Genomic DNA, 20,603 nt, shown 5'->3' on the forward strand with positions numbered 1-20,603 from the left:
TTATGATCATGGCTGATCATCCAACTCAGTAACCTTTTCCTGCTTTCACCCCATACCCTTTGATCCCTTTCGCCCCAAGAGCTATATCTAACTCCTCCTTGAAAACATACAATGTTTTGGCCTCAACTGCTTTCTGTGGTAGTGAATTCCACAGGCTCACCACTCTCTGGGTGAAGAAATGTCTCCTCATCTCAGTCCTGAATGGTTTACCCCGTATCCTTAGACTATGACCCCTCGTTCTGGACTCGCCCACCATCGGGAACATCCTTCCTGCATCTACCCTGTCAAGTCCTGTTAGAATTTTATAGGTTTCTATGAGATCCCCCCCCTCACTCTTCTGAACTCCATTGAATATAATCCTAACCGACTCAATCTCTCCTCAGACGTCAGTCCCACCATCCCAGGAATAAGTCTGGTAAACCTTCGCTGCACTCCCTCTATAGCAAGAACATCCTTCCTCAGATAAGGAGACCAAAAGTGCACACAATATTCCAGGTGTGTCCTCACCAAGGCCTTGTATAATTGCAGCAAGACATCCCTGTTCCTGTACTCGAATCCTCTTGCTATGAAGGTCAACATACCATTGGCCTTCTTAATTACCTGCTGCATCTGCATGTTTACTTTCAGCAACTGGTGCACAAGGACACCCAGGTCTCGCTGCACCTCACCCTTTCCCAGTCTATCGTTCAGATAATAATCTGCCTTTCTGTTTTTGCCACCAAAGTGGATAACCTCACATTTATCCACATGATACTGCATCTGCCATGTATTTGTACACTCACTCAACCTGTCCAAATCACACTGGAGCTTCTCTGCATCCTCCTCACAGCTCACACTCCCACCCAGCTTGGTGTCGTCTGCAAAATTGGATATATTACATTTAATTCCCTCATCTATATCATTAATGTATATTGTGAATAGCTGGGGTCCTCGCACTGATCCCTGCGAGGTACCACACTAGTCACTGCCTGCCACTTGGAAAAATACCCGTTTATTCCTACTCTTTGTTTCCTGTCTGCCAACCAGTTCTCTATCCATGGCAGTACCTTACCCCCAATCCCATGTGCTTTAATTTTGCATGCTAATCTCTTATGTGGGACCTTACCAAAAGCCTTCTGAAAGTCCAAATACTCCACATCCACTGGTTCTCCCTTATCTATTCTACTAGTTACATCCTCAAAATTTTCCAGTAGATTTGTCAAGCATGATTTCCCTTTCGTAAATCCATGTTGACTTTGTCCGATCCTGTCATTGTTTTCCAAGTGCTCTGCTATTATATCTTTTACAATGGATTCCAACATTTTCCCCACTACTGATGTCAGGCTAACCGGTCTATAATTCCCTGTTTTCTCTCGACCTTTTTTAAATAGTGGGGTTACATTAGCTACCCTCCAATCCATTGGAACTGTTCCAGAGTCTATAGAATTTTGAAAAATGACCAGCAATGCATCTACTATTTCTAGGGCCATTTCCTTAAGTACTCTGGGATGTAGATTATCAGGCCCTGGGGATTTATCGACCTTCAATCCCATCAATTTCCCCAACATCATTTCCCAAACTGATTTAATACAGTTCCTCCTCCTCACTAGACCCTATGTTCCTCAACATTTCTGGGAGGTAATTTTTGTCCTCCTTTGTGAAGACAGAACAAAAGTATGTATTTAATTTGTCTGCCATTTCTTTGTTCCCCATTATAAATTCCCCCATTTCTGAACCCACATTTGTCTTCACTAATCTTTTTTCTCTTCACATATCTATAAAAGCTTTTACAGTCAGTTTTTATGTTCTCTGCAAGCTTACTCTTGTACTCTAATTTCCCCTTCTTAATCAATCCCGTTATCCTCCTTTGCTGAATTCTAAACTGCTCCCAATCCTCAGGTTTGCTGCTTGTTCTGGCCAGTTTATATTTCTCCTCCGTAGATCTAATACTATCCCTATTTTCTTTTGTAAGCCATGGTTGAGCCACCCTTCCTGTTTTATTTTTGTGCCAGACAGGAATGAACAATTGTTGTAATTCATCCATGTGCTCTTTAATTGCCTATCCACTATTAACCTTTTAAGTAACATTCCCCAATCTATCATAGCCAACTTGCGCCTCATACCTTCATTTTATTTTTATTTCCAAAATATATTTTATTCATAAAAGTCTGTAAAAAATACATTACCAAACAGTTTCAAACAGCACCAAGTCAAAAAATACAAACAGTGCAAAGGAGGTCAGTTTCCTTCTATACAATCATGAGTTGCCTCACAACCCTTCCATTTCATTTGTCATGCCAATTACATTTTTACATTTTACAGCACACAAAATTTTCCCGAAACAGTTCGAGGGGTTTCCCGTGGATCCAGCCCCTCAGTTCAGCTTGGTGGGGGAACCTTACACTGTGATCTTTCCCCATTGAGCCTTTGCTGCGGCTGCCCCAAGCTTAGTGCGTCCCTCAGCACGTAGTCCTGGACCTTGGAATGTGCCAGTCTGCAACATTCGGTCGTGGACAACTCTTTGTGCTGGAAGACCAGCAAGTTTCGGGCAGACAAAAGGGCGTCTTTCACCGAATTGACAGTCCTCCAGCAGCAGTTGATGTTTGTCTCGGTGTGCGTCCCTGGGAACAGCTCGTAGAGCACAGACTCCTGTGTAACAGAGTTGCTTGGGATGAACCTCGACAAAAACCACTGCATCTCTTTCCACACCTGCTTTGCAAAGACACATTCCAGGAGGAGGTGGGCAACCGTCTCTTCCCCACCACAGCCACCGCGAGGGCATTGTGCGGAGGGGGCGAGACTTCGGGAGTGCAGGAAGGATCTGACGGGGAGGGCTCTTCTCGCCACCAGCCAAGCTACATCTTGGTGCTTGTTTGAAAGTTCTGGTGATGTGGCATTCCGCCAAATGACTTTGGCAGTCTGTTCGGGGAACCATTCAACAGGATCCACCGTCTCCTTTTCCCGTAGGGCCTTGAGGACATTCCGTGCAGACCACTGCCTGATGGATCGGTGATCAAAGGTGTTTTCCCGCAGAAACTGCTCCACGAAGGATAGGTGGTACGGCGCCGCCCAACTGCATGGTGCGTTCCGCGGCAATGTGACCAGGCCCATCCTTCGCAACACCGGGGACAGATAGAACCTCAGCACGTAGTGACACTTGGAGTTTGTGTACTGGAGGTCTATACACAGCTTGATGCAGCCGCACACGAAGGTAGTCATCAGGATGAGGGCCACGTTGGGTACATTTTTCCCGCCCTTGTCCAGCGGTTTGAACATTGTGTCCCTCCGGACCCGGTCCATTTTGGATCCCCAGATGAAGCAGAAAATGGCTCGGGTGACCGCCACAGCGCAGGAGTGGGGTATGGGCCAGACCTGCACCACGTACAGCAACAACGTGTGTGCCTCGCACCTGATGACCAGGTTCTTACCCACAATGGAGAGAGATCGCTGCCCCCACATGATCAGCTTGTGTTGTACCTTGGCTACTTGCTCCTCCCAGGTTTTGGTGCACAACCCAGCCCTTCCGAACCATATCCCCAGCACCTTCAGGTAGTCTGACCTGACGGTGAAGGGGACAAAGGATCGGTCAGCCCAGTTCCCAAAGAACATGGCCTCGCTCTTGCCGTGGTTAACTTTGGCTCCCGAGGCCAGTTCGAACTGGTCACAGGTGCTCATCAGTCTGCGCACAGACAGCGGATCCGAGCAGAAGACGGCGATGTCATCCATGTACAGGAAGGTTTTAACCTGAGTGCCTCCGCTGCCTGGGATTGTCACCCCTCTTATGCTCGCATCCTTCCTAATAGACTCAGCTAGTTTCCTTTATTTAGATTCAGGACCTTAGTCTCGGAATCAACTCTCTCTCTCTCTTCATCTTAATGAAGAACTCTATCATGTTATGGTTACTCTTCCCCAAGGGACCCTGCACTACAAGATTGTTAACTAATCCTTTCTCATTACACAATACCCAGTCTAGGATGGCCTGTTCTCTAGTTGGTTCCTCAACATATTGGTCCAAAAAATCATCACGTATGCACTCCAGGAATTCCTCCTCTACAGTATTATTGCTAATTTGGTTTGCCCAATCTGTATGTAGAGTAAAATTACCCATAATTACCATTGCACCCTTATTGCATGCATCTCTAATTTCCTGTTTAATGCCATCCTCTACATCACCACTGCTGTTTGGGGGTCTATATACAAACCCCACCTGCCTCTTGGTGTTTCTTAGCTCCACCCATACAGATTCCACATCAGGGTTCTCTGAGCTAATATCCTTCCTCACTATTGTATTGATTTCCTCTTTTACTGACAACGCTACTCCACCTCCTTTCCCTTTTTGCCTGTCCATCCTAAATACTGAATACCCCTGGATGTTCAGTTCCCATCCTTGGTCACCCTGCAGCCATGTCTCTGTAATCGCAACTATGTCGTATCCATTTACATCTATTTGCACGGTTAATTCACCTACCTTATTGCAAATACTCTGTGCATTGACCAGTGGTTGAGGGCTCTTAAAGTGCAGCCCAGCTATGAAAATCTCTGAGAGGTGATTTTGCTAGAGGAATGTAAAAACACTCTTTCCCCCCCCCTCCAAAAGACCCATGTGGAGGAATAAAAAGTGCATAGAGTGAGGCCAGTCACAGCTGTGGCTGATGAGTTTGCTCTAATATACAAGTCGGTTCCCCAGCGGAAAACCTTTCCGAGTCACCTCCACAAATCGGAAAAGGACAAAGGGTGGGAAGTTGATAGGAGCCCAAGCAGTCCTGGGAGAGAAGGAAAAGCAGGAGACACAGGGGACCCTCCTCCAGCCAAAAAGGAAGGTGCTGTAAGTAGGAGGGAGACCCGGAGACCTGTGTGTTTCCATTGTAATAAAGCAGGTCATCTAAGAGCTGACTGCTGGAAACTATGGGGAAAGCCTGTAGGGTTAATCAGGGGCACATGCTCAGTGCAGGAGAAAGGCCCCTGATGGAAAGCAGACCTGAACAAACTGTGGCTTTAACTGCAGCAGCAGTAAGGTCCAGAAAACATACTGCTGTAGGTGCAGGAAAATTTAATAGGATTCCTGAATGTTATCAGGATTTTGTGTCTAAAGGGAGAGTAACCCCATACCCCTTGAGTGGGGCAAGCAAGCCCATAGTAATCCTTGGGGACATGGGGGCCACTAGATACCTTTTACTGGGAAAAGGCCTGACCTTGTCCCCAGAGAATGCAGTAAACTCTAGAATGGTGGTGAATGGTATTGGAGGGCAGTGTACACCTGTACCTTTACGTCGGGTGTACTTGGAGTGTGACCTAGTTTCAGGACCGGTGATTGTAGGGATTGTCCCAAGTTTGCCCATGTACGGGGTCGACCTGCTTCTAGGTAATTATCTGGCAGGGGCGAAGGTGGTAGCTTCCCCAGTAGTGAAAGCAGGAGGTCAGAGAGACAGGGCAGTGGCAGGAGACGGTCCCCTGCAGTTCCCCAGAATGTGTAGTGAATGGGGCTATGACCAAACCAGATCCCCCACAGGAGATTGACTTGGCACTGCAGGCAGATGACCATGAGGTCTGTCTGTCTGAGACTTTCTTTGGAAAGTTAGAAGACCAAGGGAATGGATTAAATGGATCTTCCCTAGCTGAGGCTCAGTGAGCCGACCCAGTATTGAGAGAGTTAGCACAGGCTTCCCAGTCTGAAATTGAAGCAGAGGGAGTCCCTGATTGCTACTATGTGAAGAATGAGGTACTGATGAGGAAGTGGAGTTCTCCTCACAGACCTGAGGACAAGGAGTGGACAGTGGTTCACCAGTTAGTGGTGCTGCAGAGGTACCAGAGAGAAATATTAAGAATGGCTCATGAGATTACAATGGCTGTACATTTCGGTATATGAAAAAACCCTGCAAATATTCCCTCTTCAAATATAAATCTTATTCCCTTGAGTAAGTTATTGAAGCTGCTTCCACTACTTTTTCAGGTAGAACATTCCAGATCATGACAACTGGCTGCATATTTTTTTCTCTCATGTCAATTCGGGTTCTTTTGCCAATTCCCTTAAATCTGTGTTCTCTAGTTACTGCCCCTTTTGTCACTGTAAACAGAGTTTTCCTTATTTACCCGATTAAAAACTCTTCATAGTTTCGAACACCTCCCCATTAAATTACCCCTTAAAGTCTGCTTTAAGTAGAAACACCCCAGTTTCTCTAATTTCACCACATAACTGAAGTCTTTCAATCCTAGTAGATCTCCTGTGCACCCATTCTAAGGTCTTTACATCCTTCCTAAAGTGTGGTGGCGTGTTTTATAAAAGTTCATAATAACATACTTGCTTTTGTATTCTAAGCTGCTATTTATAAAGCCAAGGATCTCATAAGCCATTTTAGCAGCCTCTTCAACTTATCCTGCTACCTTCAAAGACTTTTGTGTATTTATGCCCCCAGGTCTCTCTCTTCCTGCACTCCCTTTAAAAGTGTGCTATTTAGTTTACATTGTCTCTCCTCATTCTTCCTACTAAAATGAATCATTCCTCACTTTTCTGTTAAATTTCACCTGCCATGTGTCTGGCCATTTCTGTCTATGTCCTCTGGAGTCTGTTATCTTCATCAAACCTACTACATTTCTGAGTTTTGTCACCTGTGCATTTTGAAATTATGCCCTGTATGTCAAAATCCAGGTCATTAATATATCTCAGAAAGAACAGTGGTCCCAATATTGATCCCTGGGGAACACCACTAAACACTTCCTTCCAGTCTGGAAAATAACTGCTCACCACTATTATCTCCTTTCTGTCCCTTAGCCAATTATGTATCCACTGAGCCACTGCCTCTTTCATCCTGTGAGGTGTAAGAACTGGTAAGTTAAATTACTTTCCGAGCACTGACCCTATGTTTCCAAATATAAAACAGAAAATCAGAATTACTAGATTAGTTGATTTCCCTGGCACTGAACCTGAACTTCTAAAATATTAAAGTGGAGTACCATCAAGATCAGTGTTTGGGGAAATCATCCAATAGGTGAGTCCTGATATGAAGGAAGCTTGTACTTGTATGCTCACTTAAAGCACCTTCTCCCATTGTGTATTAGCATGCCAATGTGCCACGGACTGACACGAGTAATTCTCCCCTGTCCACAAACACAAAAAGGCTGACATCAGAAGCTAGCATTAGAAGCTGCTCCTGCCTCAGACAAGGATTCAGTCCACCCTTAGCCAGGAGGCAACAGGACCACATGAAATCAATTTGTGAAGAACTTCAACAGTAGACAACAGAATACAGCACCGGAGGTGTGGGGTGGGCTGAGGGGGAGCTGTAGTGTTCTGTCACAGGACTCCTCAGCTCACTCAGCCCAGCAAACCTTTTCTCCAGATCATCCAATGAGTCATCCACAGGCATCAGTAACTTCCAACAACTCAGACAACAGAAAGAAACTCAAATCTTCCCCTTCCTCAAAAGGAGATGCTGCAAACAGACCATCAGACCAAGAAGGGGAACCAAGAACAGGGATCCTTGGTTGACAAGGGAAATACAGATTATGAAACAAAAAAAGAGGGTGTATGATACATGTCAGGTGAATTCATCAGGTGAGAACCAGGCTGTATACAATAAACTGAGGGGAGGGGAAGAGGAAAATAAGACTGGCAAAGAGAGAATACGAAAATAGAATGGCAGGCAATGTAACAGGCAACCTAAAAATCTTCTACTGGCATGTAAATAGTAAGTGAATAGCAAGAGGAGGGGTGGGGCCTATTAGGAAGAGAGAGGGTAATATATGTTCAGAGGCGCAGGTCAAGGGTAATATACTTAATGAGTATTTTGTATCAGTGTTCACTAAGAAAATGGAGGCTGATAAAATATCAGTAGAAACAGTGAGAATAGAGGCAATGGATAGGATAAAAATTGAGAGGGGGGGGGATGGGGGGCAAGTACTAAAAAGGTTGGCTATGCTTAGGGTTGATAAGTCACTTGGTCCGGACAGCTTGCATCCCAGGTTGTTAAAGGAAGTGTGGATGGAATAGTGGAAGGATGTGCCATAATCTTCCAATCTTCCCTGGATACGGGGGAGGTGCCAGAGGATTGGAGAGTGGCAAATGTGACAGCCTTATTCAAGAAAGGGTATAAGGACAGTTCTAGCAACTACAGGTCAGTTAGTTTAATATCAGTGGTGGGTAAAGTTTTAGAAACTATAATCTGGGAAAATATCAATGGATGCTTAGGGAAGTTCGAGTTAATTAAGGAGAGTCAGCATGGATTTGTAAAAGGCAGATCATGCTTGACTAATCTAACTGATTTTTTTTTGATGAATTCACAAAGAAGGTTGGTGACGAGAATGCAGTGCATGTTGTTTATCTGGATTTTAAGAAAGCATTTGATTAGGTACCACATAAAAGGCTGGTTAGCAAAACTGAAGTTCGTGGAATAGGAGGGTCAGTGTCCAATTGGATAAAAAAAATGGCCTATGGACAGAAAACAGCAAGTCGTAGTAAATGGTTATTTTTCAAACTGGAGGATGGTAGACAGTGGTATTCTCCAAGGGTCAGTGCTAAGACCACTGCTTTTTTTTCTCTATATATAAATGCTCCTCCCAACGGTCCATTTGCTTGTGTTGGTCAGTGAACGTTTCCCCTGATTTAGACTCGAGGGGGGCGATCTTCTTGATGGTTGGACAAAAACTCTCTTAATGACATCATACATTCCTCTGATGTTTCCGGTGTCGGAGGCCAGCTGAATATGACTGCATATGTGCTGCCAGCAGTCATTTGCACAGCATCTGGCTGTTCTTTGTGCAGCGCTTCTGGTTACTTTAAGTGCTACGGATGTTAACTCGCTGGGGGCTTTCTTGCAGTTCAACAGTGCAGTGCGCTTAGCGGCTATGACAGGTTCCAGCTCTTCAAAGTGAGATTGAAACCAGTCTGCATTCTGCTTCTCATGTTTGCCAAAGGTGCCCATTGCTGAGTCATAGATGGCGTCTCTGATGTGGGCCCACTTGGTCTCTCCATCCCCTACAGGAGTGTTTTGAAGGGCTGACACAAGTGAATTTAGAAACTTATGTAACAGCTGTGGATAAGAAATTCTGCCCAGTCTCTGCCAGTCATGGATGAGCTGGACGAACAGCCAACAAATTCGGAAGTCAGTGATGCCATTGATTCTCTAGCCAGTGGAAAAGCCCCTGGAAAGGACGGAATTACCCCTGAAATAATCAAGAGTGCCAAGCCTGCTATACTGTCAGCACTTCATGAACTGCTATGCCTGTGCTGGGACGAAGGAGCAGTACCACAGGACATGCGCAATGCCAATATCATCACCCTCTATAAGAACAAAGGTGACCGCGGTGACTGCAACAACTACCGTGAAATCTCCCTGCTCAGCATAGTGGGGAAAGTCTTCACTCGAGCCGTTGTAAACAGGCTCCAGAAGCTGGCCGAGCGTGTCTACCCTGAGGCACAGTGTGACTTTCGAGCAGAGCCATCCACCATTGACATGCTGTTCTCCCTTCGTCAGATACAGGAGAAATGCCGCAAACAACAGATGCCCCTCTACATTGCTTTCATTGATCTCACCAAAGCCTTTGACCTCGTCAGCAGACGTGGTCTCTTCAGACTACTAGAAAAGATTGGATGTCCACCAAAGCTACTAAGTATCATCACCTCATTCCATGACAATATGAAAGGCTCAATTCAATATGGTGGCTCCTCATCAGAGCCCTTTCCTATCCTGAGTGGTGTGAAACAGGGCTGTGTTCTCGCACCTACACCGTTTGGGATCTTCTTCTCACTGCTGCTCTTACATGCGTTCAAGTCTTCAGAAGAAGCAATTTTCCTCCACACAAGATAAGGTGGCAGGTTGTTCAACCTTGCCCATGTTAGAGCGAAGACCAAAGTACAGAAAGTCCTCATCAGGGAACTCCTCTTTGCTGACGATGCTGCTTTAACATCTCACACTGAAGAGTGTCTGCAGAGTCTCATCGATAGGTTTGCGGCTGCCTGCAATGAATTTGGCCTAACCATCAGCCTCAAGAAAACGAACATCATTGGACAGGACATCAGAAATGCTCCATCCATCAACATCAGTGACCACGCTCTGGAAGTGGTTCAAGAGTTCACCTACCTAGGCTCAACTATCACCAGTAACCTGTCTCTCGATGCAGAAATCAACAAGTGCATGGGTAAGGCATCCGCTGCTATGTCCAGACTGGCCAAAAGGGTGTGGGAAAATGGCGCACTGACACTGAACACAAAAGTCCGAGTGTATCAAGCCTGTGGCCTCAGTACCTTGCTCTATGGCAGCGAGGCCTGGACAACGTATGTCAGCCAAGAGCGACGTCTCAATTCATTCCATCTTCGCTGCCTCCGGAGAATCCTTGGCATCAGGTGGCAGGACCGTATCTCCAACGCAGAAATCCTCGAGGTGGCCAACATCCCCAGCATATACACCCTACTGAGCCAGCGGCGCTTGAGATGGTTTGGCCATGTGAGCCGCATGGAAGATGGCAGGATCCCCAAGGACGCATTGTACAGCGAGCTCGTCACTGGTATCAGACCCACTGGCCGTCCATGTCTCCGCTTTAAAGACATCTGTAAACGTGACATGAAATCCTGTGACATTGATCACAAGTCATGGGAGTCAGTTGCCAGCGATCGCCAGAGCTGGCGGGCAGCCATAAAGACAGGGCTAAAATGTGGCGAGTTGAAGAGACTTAGCAGTTGGCAGGAAAAAAGACAGAAGCGCAAGGAGAGAGCCAACTGTGTAACAGCCCCGACAACCAATTTTATCTGCAGCACCTGTGGAAGAGTCTGTCACTCTAGAATTGGATTTTATAGCCACTCCAGGCGCTGCTTCACAAACCACTGACCACCTCCAGGCACTTACCCATTGTCTCTCGAGACAAGGAGGCCAAAGATATATAAATGACTTGGATATTGGAATACAGAGTAGAATCTCAAAATTTGCTGATGACACCAAACTTGGAGGTGCGTCAAAGAGTGAGGATGATATGAACTGCCTGTAACAGGACATAGATAGACTGGCAGAGAGGTGGTAGATGGAACTTAATACTGACAAATGTGAGGTGATGCATTTTGGCAGAAAGAATAGGGAGAGGGAATATATACTTAATGGTACAGTTCTAAAGAGTGTGCAGGAACAGAGGGACCTGGGGGTATATGTGCGATCTTTGAAAGTGGCAGGACATAATGACAGAGTGGTTAGTAAAGCAGGATCTTGGGCTTCATAAATAGAGGCATTTAGTACAAAAGCAGGAAATTTACGTTGACCCTTTATAAAGCTCTGGTTAGGCCACAACTGGAGTATTGTGTCCATTTCTAGTCACCACACGTTAGGAAGGATGTAAGTGTCCTTGAAAGGGTGCAGAGGAGATTTACCAGAATGCTTCCTGGGATGGAGGATTTTAGTTACAAAGTTAGATTGGAAAAGCTGGGTTTGTTCTCCTTGGAACAAAGGAGATTGAGGGGAGATTTATGAGAAGTGTACAAGATTATGACAGATAAGTTAGACAAGGAAAAACTGTTCCCATTAACAAATGGTACAAGAACTAGATGACACAGATTGAAGGTTTTGGGCAAAAGATGCAGGGGGAATGTGAGGAAGCATTTCGCATAATGACCTGGAACTCGCTGCCTACAAGGATGGTGGAAGTGGAGACAGTCACTGACTTCAAGAGGAAGTTGGATTTCCACTTGAGAGAAATAGATTTGCAAAGCTATGGGGGTCGAGCCAAGGAGTAGGACTGACAGCAGAGCTCTGTGGAGAGCCAGCATGGACCCGATAGGCCGAATGGCCCCTCTCTGTGCCCTAAATGGCTCTATGACGATCCAATTCCCTCTTGAATGCCTCAGTTGAATCTGCCTTCACCACACTCTCAGGCACCGCATTCCAGATCCTAACCACTCGTTGCATGAAAACGTTTTTCCTCACTATGCCTTTGCTTCTTTTGCCAATTACCTTAAATCTGTGCCCTCTTGTTCTTAATCCTTCCACCAATGGGAACTGTTTTTCCCTATCTAACCTGTCCGGACCCTTCATGATTTTGAATATCTTTATCAAATTTCCTCTCGACCTTCTCTTCTCCAAGGGAAACAATCCCAACTTCTCCAATCTATCCATGTAACTGAGGTTCCTCATTCCTCGAACTATTCTTGTGAATCTTTTCTGTACTCTCCCTAATACTTTTGCCTCTTTCTTAAAGTGTGGCACCCAGAACTGGACAAAATACTCCAGCTGACGCCAAAACAGTGTTCTGTACAAATTTAACATAACTTTCTTGCTTTTGTACTCTTAATGAAGCCGAGGATGCTATATATTTTATTAATCGCTCTCTCAACCTGTCCTGCCACCTACAATGATTTATGCACAGATACACCCAGGTCCCTCTGCTCCTGTGCCCCTTTTAGAATTGTATTGTCTCTCCATATTCTTTCTACCAAAATGGATCACTTCACACTTCTCTGCATTAAATTTAATCTGCCACTTGTTTGTCCATTCCACCAACTTGTCTATGTCTTTTTGAAGTTCTACACTGTTCTCCTCACAGTTCACAATGTTTCCCAGTTTTGTACCATCCTCAAATTTTGAAACTGTGCCCTGCACACCAAGGTCATGAATATATAGGGTCCTAACACTGACCCTCGGGGAACTCCCGACAAAACATCCATTAACCACTCCTGTCTGGCTCCTGTCACTCAGGCAATTTTGTATCCCATGTTGCTACTGTCCCTTTTATTCCATGAGCTATAACTTTGCTCACAAGTATGTTGTGTGGTATTTTATTACATGTGGGGAAGTGTGAAGTTATTCACTCTGGGAGTAAGAATAGAAAAGCAGAATTTTTTTAAAGGTGTGAAACTTGTAAATTTTGATGTTAAGAGGAACTTGGGTGTATTCGTATAAGAAACAGAAAGTCAGTCTGCTGGTACAGCAAGCAATTAGGAAGGCAAATGGCATATTGGTCTTTATTACAAGGTGATTGGAGTACAGGAATAAGGAATTCTTGCTATAAATGTACAGGGTGTTGGTGAGACCACACCTGGAATACTTCGCGCAGTTTGGTCTCCATATTTTAAGGAAGGATATTCTTGCCTTGGAGGTGGTACAGCAAAGTTTCACTAGATTAGTTATGATAAGAGGCTGAGTAAATTGGACCTAGCCGGCTGTGGGAGGGAGAGGCAAGAAGGCAGGTTTGGGAGGGAGCAGGGAAGGGAAGCAGGAGTGAGCGTGAAACTGAATGCGGTGATAAAGGCGGCGATAGAGGGAGGGAGTGGGGTACTGTTGAGGGTGGTGTGGAGGTGGTGATCGAGGGAGGGAGTGGGGTACTGTTGAGGGTGGTGTGGAGGTGGTGATCGAGGGAGGGAGTGGGGTACTGTTGAGGGTAGTGTGGAGGCGGTGATCGAGGGAGGGAGTGGGGTACTGTTGAGGGTGATGTGGGGTACTGTTGAGGGTAGTGTGGAGGCGGTGATCGAGGGAGGGAGTGGGGTACTGTTGAGGGTGATGTGGGGTACTGTTGAGGGTAGTGTGGAGGCGGTGATCGAGGGAGGGAGTGGGGTACTGTTGAGGGTGATGTGGGGTACTGTTGAGGGTAGTGTGGAGGCAGTGATCGAGGGAGGGAGTGTGGTACTGTTGAGGGTGATGTGGAGGCGGTGATCGAGGGAGGGAGTGGGGTACTGTTGAGGGTGATGTGGAGGCGGTGATCGAGGGAGGGAGTGGGGTACTGTTGAGGGTGATGTGGGGTACTTTTGAGGGTAGTGTGGAGGCAGTGATCGAGGGAGGGAGTGGGGTACTGTTGAGGGTGATGTGGAGGCGGTGATCGAGGGAGGGAGTGGGGTACTGTTGAGGGTGATGTGGGGTACTGTTGAGGGTAGTGTGGAGGCAGTGATCGAGGGAGGGAGTGGGGTACTGTTGAGGGTGATGTGGAGGCGGTGATCGAGGGAGGGAGTGGGGTACTGTTGAGGGTAGTGTGGAGGTGGTGATCGAGGGAGGGAGTGGGGTAGTGTTGAGGGTGATGTGGAGGCGGTGATCGAGGGAGGGAGTGGGGTACTGTTGAGGGTGATGTGGAGGCGGTGATCGAGGGAGGGAGTGGGGTACTGTTGAGGGTAGTGTGGAGGCAGTGATCGAGGGAGGGAGTGGGGTACTGTTGAGGGTGATGTGGGGTACTGTTGAGGTTAGTGTGGAGGCGGTGATCGAGGGAGGGAGTGGGGTACTGTTGAGGGTGATGTGGGGTACTGTTGAGGGTAGTGTGGAGGTGGTGATCGAGGGAGGGAGTGGGGTACTATTGAGGGTGATGTGGAGGCGGTGATCGAGGGAGGGAGTGGGGTACTGTTGAGGGTGATGTGGAGGCGGTGATCACGGCCGTTGACGGGTAACTGGATCTGGGTTCAATTCTTTTTTCTCGTGTCCAATTGAGCAGCACCATCTTTATTACTGACAGCTGCCTGAGACGTCACAGGCAGTGACGGTTCAGTCGGGGAATCTGGAACACGGAGGTACAGTCTCAGGATCAGGGATCATTTAGGACTGAGATGAGAAATTTTGTCACTCAAAGGGTAGTGAATCTTTGGAATTCTCTACCCCAGAGGGTTGTGGATGCTCCCCATCATTGAATATATTTAAGATTGGGATCGGTAAATGTTTGTCTCTCAGGGATATGGGGAGCAGGAGGGAAAGTGGAGTTGAGGCCAAGGATTAGCTCGCCAGGCTGTATGGCACTACCCCGGCTCCTATTTCTTATGTTCTTAAGAGTGTAGAAGGAAGGCAGGGCTGGGCGACGTATGGACTGTGGAATAGTGACTGTCACTGCACTTCTAATGAGAAGTGAATCTCTCTATGTTTTAATATACATGTGTATGGAGACTGGTGGAAGATGGAGAAATTTCCCAGACATCTGGAACCTGCTCTCTTGGCTTTTAATGCTTCCAATTCTCGTGATGCCCTTTAGCCATTCACACTCACTGGATACTTTAAACCTAACTTGCCAGGAAGGAATCCTAGGCGATTAGGTAGAAGTCCGTTTTACACCTGGACCAGTATTACTCTAAACTGACTTTAACAGAGCTCGGGGAGTGTTTGATGGGACCTTGTAGAAGGGGCTTTACTCTGTATCTAAACTGTGTTAAATCCGCTCGGGGAGTGTTTGGTGGGGACAGTGTAGAGGGAACTTAGCCTTATCCTGAGCGATCCACTTTGGGAGGTGATAATTAATGGGATCTTCAGCTGCAGTAAGGGGAAGTTGGATGGAGTAATAACAAAATGCTGGAAGTACTTAGGCAGCCTCTGTTCTGATAGAAAGTTCTGTTGAAAGGTCATTGACCTGAAACTTTGCGGAGAATTTTAAGCTGCCAAGGAGGGTGGATTTCAGTGTGAGCAGCAGGTTAGAACAGCTGAAACTGCTGGCATGTTGAGAAACCAACAGGAACTCAATGACTTCCACCTTTAACCCAAACATGTTTCTCAGTGTGTGGAAAACGCCTGTGTGACATTTAAATATGTAAAATGATCATTAGCTGCTCTTTTAACTCATGATTCTGTCCTTAACTCTGTGTGGACGGGTTTCTCAGACTTCCTGGAACTCGCCAGGTAAAACAAGCTGAGAGGACAGCAGGAATTGATAGGGCTGAGCAATTGACAGGGAAGAAAGGCTTTAAATACTGAGAGATGACAGCTGCTTCTTTGCCTAAATAAAAGGATTTTATTCACAGGACCTGTTCTGAGAGTGAGCTTCCATTACTTTGGAGGTCATTTCTGCTACCTTGGAGTTTTTTGCCCTTGAGCTACACTTCCCAGCTGTCAGCCTTCTCACCAGTTTGGGAGCAGCTCTACCAGGGACCTCTGATGAGGAAGGAATGAAGGAATGAGAGGAGCAATGGCAGAAACACCAACGTCAACAGCAGCAGGAGCAGCAGCTGCCTTCTCCTCAAACACCTCCTGCTCCACAGGACAGAGGGGGGGGTGATACCTCAACACAGGGTTTAAAGGAAAATGATCAACTTCCTGTAAATGACTGAGCAGCAGTGTCTCAGGAGGCTTAGACTTTCAAGTCAGGTGGTCACTGACATTTGCAGCCTCCTGGAGGACCTCCTGCCAAGTGAAGCTCAGAGAAGGTACAACCGAGCCCACGTGAGCACCAGAGTTGTTATAGAGCAGGCCACCAGGATGGTGAAGATGTGATTCAGGTGCCTGGACTGCTCTTCAGAATGCAGCAGCCAGGGTTTGCAGAATAATCATGGTCTGATTCACCTTGCACAATGTTGTGCAGCAGTGAGGACTGAAGCTCCAGGAGGAGGAGGGTGATGAACTTTCTGCATCTTCAGAGGAGGAGGAGAGGAAGGAGCCTGATGTGGCGAGGGCACCTGCAGGCACTCAGTTAGCTGCCCACGATGCCCGGGACGGTCTGATTCAGGCACAGTTCTGCTTTGAGGCAATGCAGCCACCTGGCACACCAATTCTGAAACCACTGTGCCCACCCCAACACAAAGGTGTTCCACAAGTAACAAACCATCCCTCTCACTAACACCCATTGCTCATCTTTAATTCCTGTCCTACCATTCTTCACAAGGCAGGAGACTGCTTGGCAAGCAGCAGGCAACAATAGAGAGGGCTGGACAATGGAGTTTTGAAATGAAGTTTATGGTTCATAAACATGAAGCCAAAATGTGTCAAAGTTAAACACCCAAGTGAATCCCCTTCTACAATTGCAAATCCTTTCTCTGCCTTTTACAAGGATGAGTGCAACCCATGTGGCTTCAGCACAGCTCGAGGCAGGTTTCTAAGGTTCCTGCCTTAACTGCTCAGATGTTCTTGGCTGATGTCCTCTGGATTTTAGAGTTCACAAGGGCCCAACCTAAATCAGTCCTAACTGCTCCTGTGCAGGGGCAGACATGGCCATCGGGACAAGAGGCAGCATGTGGGGTTCTTACTGTGCAGGAGTGGGGGGGGGCAGTGGGTGGGGGCTGCATGGGTGCAAGGGATCAGAAGTGAAAGCGCTTTGGGCAGAGTCCGTACCATTCTCCATCTTTCCACTCGTGGCCCATCTGCACTTCCCTGCTAGCCAAGAACTGGAGAGCACCTTGCTGCACTTTACTGAGGCACTGAATGGCCAGGGTGAGGCTTTCCTTAATCCTGCTTAAGCTGGCAGACTGAGTGTAGGGCCATTGGTCTGGTCCAGCAGGCACTCGGCTTCGTGCCATATCTGATGCTGTATTCAGGTGGCCACTCTTTCCATGGAGATGGACATCAGAGCAGAGGCCTGAGATACACATCAGTCACATGACAGTGCTTCCTCAGAGTGAGTGACTTCCTCTGGCACCACCTCCTGAGGGATGCCTGTCAGACAAGTGGGAGATGAAAGACATGAATTGAACTGACACACTGAGAGGGTTCTCAGTCATCATTGTGGCGATCATTATATTTCAGTGGCTGCTGACATCACATCAACATGAGTGAGTGCTGTCTGCCGTGTGACTGTGTTGTATTTAATTCCATCACCAGGTAGCTGGGAGACCCTATCTCTCCATCGCCAATGGTCAGGCATGCCAAGACCCACTTATCTCCAGCACCACCTCTTCCTCTGCAGCTATCAGTATGGCAATGACTGGAGGGCCACTCCCAGTTCCCTGCCTCTCCCTGCTGTTCTGTGCTCCCTTCTCCTGCAAGGGGAGAAAGAAGAGATCTATCAGTGCAAGAAATGGAATGTTTTGAGAGGATGGAAGGACAACACTTGCAAAGGGTTACTGTGAGGGATGAGTGTGACATTGCAATAATATGAGGGTGAGTGTCAGTGGTGTCTGATCAGATGAGGATTTGAAGAGGTGCCTCTACAGAGAGGGATGGATATACTTGCAGGGTATGTTGGTCTGAGGAGTGATGTCCAGGAGACTGGGGAGGCAGAGTCAGGGGGTTTGTACTTGAATGTGGAATGCCACTTACCGTTCCTACCCTGATCAGGTCATTGAACCTCTTGCGGGATTGTATCCAGGGTCAAGACACCACACCCCTGCTGCTGACCACCTCTGCCACCTCCAGTCGCGCCTGCTTGTTCTCTGGATCTTGCTCTATTCCACGGGGAACAGAATCTCCCTGCAGGTCCTTACAGCCCGTAGCATCATGTCCAGGGACACACTGAGAACTGCGATGCTGCCTTTCTACATTGGCACTCCATTTCTCAATGCTGGCTCCATTATGACACTTCGACAATGTTTCAATTCTGATCCTTGCAGAGTCCCTGTAAATACTGGAGCTGAAACAGACTAATGTGGGTCGTCATCATGCCTACTCTCTCGATTTGCTCAGGAGGTCAGATGCAAATGGTGTGGCTGAGTTAAAAAGCCACTGACAAACAGAGTGCTGGACCTTTTGGATTCTTTACCCACTGTGAGCAGATCGGAAAGTTAAAATTCAGCCCGTTAACTTTGTTTCTCTCTCCACAGCTGCTACTCAGTATTTCCAACATCTGTTTTTATTTCGGATTTCCACCGTCCACAGTATTTTGCTTTTGTAAATTTGGATGGAAGTTAGGGAGACATTTTCATAGCAGTCTTAAAGGTGGTTGTGGGTTCTCCACACGTTACCTGCTGCTTAACGTGCTGCTGCTTTTCATTGCCAATGCTAGTACGCCTCGCCTTTAAGTGACTGCCAGGCACCTTTGACATTTGCCAGAATTCCACCTCAGATTCAACAGCAGGGAGTGCAATTCGAGCGGCAGCTCACCAATTAGGGCACAGGATTGCAACTCAATTGGGTCCCAAGCTGATTCCTCTAGATTATCACCATCCCTCACACTCCTAAACAGTCCAATTTTCATCCAAAAATCACCCTACAAAACCTCTCCTTGCTTATCAGGAGGGATCTCTCCCAATTCATTCCACTGATACCCTGTTTTCTAAATCTCTGATGAAATAACACACTACATCTATGAAACCATCCTGATGCTGTTTCGCTAAATAGGAAGATAAAATATAATCTGTAAAATGCTGAACCAGTTCACAAAGAAGCCTGTCTTAAATCTTGAACCTTTTCAGGATTGGGCAGAAATAACTGGAGCCCAGGACCAGGCTGACTTTGGTTTCGATAGTCTCCTGCAGACCTCTGTTGGATATGGTTTCCCTGTGACACTCTGGGATCACTGCAGCCTTCATATTGGGTGATTTCTGTCCTGTAATTCCTCAATCTTGATTTTCAGGTGAACGTGCTGGTGATGGGAACACTGAAGACCTTTGGAATTTTCTTCGTGACCTTCCAGGAAGTGTTTGGGGGGTCCTCGGAGCAGATCAGCTGGGTTGGGTCCATCATGTCCAGCCTCCGCCTCTCTGCAGGTAACTAGGCATGCTCGGAGGATGGTCAGAGATGTGACTCTCAAACTGATGCATTCTGTGGACATCAGAAGGGGATTTGACAGTGATGCCCCTTTATTTCTTTTATGTCCCCCAGTTTTCCTGGCACTTCCTGATGGTGCTAATGCTGGGATACAGGTCCACAGCACTGTCAGCCCAAGCTGAATTGGGTACTCTTAAAGTTGGATGGGATTTGGCAATTGGATCTTAAACTATGACAAACCTGATGGTAATCCAGTTCTCACCTGGGTGACAATTTTTAAGCCCCTCCCCAGTTGTGAGGCTCCGACAGTTGAAATTGTCTGTGAAGTGAAGGCTGCTCAAAGACCCAGCTAGTGCCATGTTCAAGTGGGTGTGTAAATGGGAAGGGAGAAAACTTGTCTGTAGCAAGCAGAAGATTGCTCGAATGCATAAGTCAGGGGCCCTTTGCTGGCTGTCGGAACAATGGGCAGAGCCTGCACCAGGCACATTCTGGCCAGATGCAACAGGTGGTGAGCAGAGATACACTAAAGGGACCACAGGAGGCTGCACCAAATGCAACCTGCAAAAAATTTTTAGGGGTGCATTTTGTGGGGAACCTGCTGCCCCTCCCCCACGCTTTGCTCAATTTCCTTGTGGTGTTGCTGTATTTTCAGCCACTCACTTTAATGAGCTGCCCTGCACCAATCACTGAACACTCAGACCTGAACATGGAGCTCTGGCTGAGGGGAGCTTGGCCTGAGGGGCTTGAACAGAGGGCTGATGTCTCCTAGTGCACATTCCACAGGCATCTTTGAATAATAATCAGGATTGAGATTCCTGGGGGAATTTTCTCCACCCAGAGTCACTGACGCCAATTTACTGCCTGACTGGGATTATCCGCCTCCCCACAGACTAGGGATTGAAAGTTGAACCTTTGGGTTTTAATCCCTCCCCAAGGTGTAAGTTACCCACTAACCCGCTTTATCTTTCTGTTCACACCATCCTTTCGCTAGTTGGTTACCACTAAACCACAGTGCAAAGTTTTGTTATTGGGCCAGAGTTTTATGGGCCCAATTTGCATTTTAGCAAATGACAAGGCAGTAGCGAAACCAAGGAACTCCAAGGACCCCACAGACAGAACAACAGAGCTCAGCCTCCTAGTAAACAAAGCACTACCACAACCATTTATAAACTGGGGGTGCAGTGGTTTAAACACTGACCTGGGTTCCAATTCATGACACTGCTGGGATGGAGGTCTCCTCTGTTGCTGTCTGTAAAAGTGACCCATGAAATGAGTTTGGGCTGTTTTAATCCCATCTCTATGTCTACAGCACGACATTGGCACAGCCACTGAAAG

The 20,603-nt window shown here is 47.0% G+C and overlaps 1 protein-coding gene across 3 annotated transcripts in view; it reads left to right on the forward strand.

The window, feature by feature from the left end:
- The window catches only part of slc16a4 (solute carrier family 16 member 4), a 204,370-nt gene that overhangs the window by 97,824 nt on the left and 85,943 nt on the right, over positions 1 to 20,603 (forward strand). For all 3 annotated transcript variants that reach the window (XM_068057573.1, XM_068057575.1, XM_068057574.1), the window contains exon 4: positions 19,135 to 19,267. In XM_068057573.1, coding sequence (XP_067913674.1) covers positions 19,135 to 19,267 — 133 coding nt within the window. The remainder of the gene's footprint in view (positions 1 to 19,134; positions 19,268 to 20,603) is intronic.

The sequence above is a fragment of the Heterodontus francisci genome, chromosome 25, assembly GCF_036365525.1.
Source record: "Heterodontus francisci isolate sHetFra1 chromosome 25, sHetFra1.hap1, whole genome shotgun sequence".
In the NCBI taxonomy this organism is placed as follows: domain Eukaryota; kingdom Metazoa; phylum Chordata; class Chondrichthyes; order Heterodontiformes; family Heterodontidae; genus Heterodontus; species Heterodontus francisci.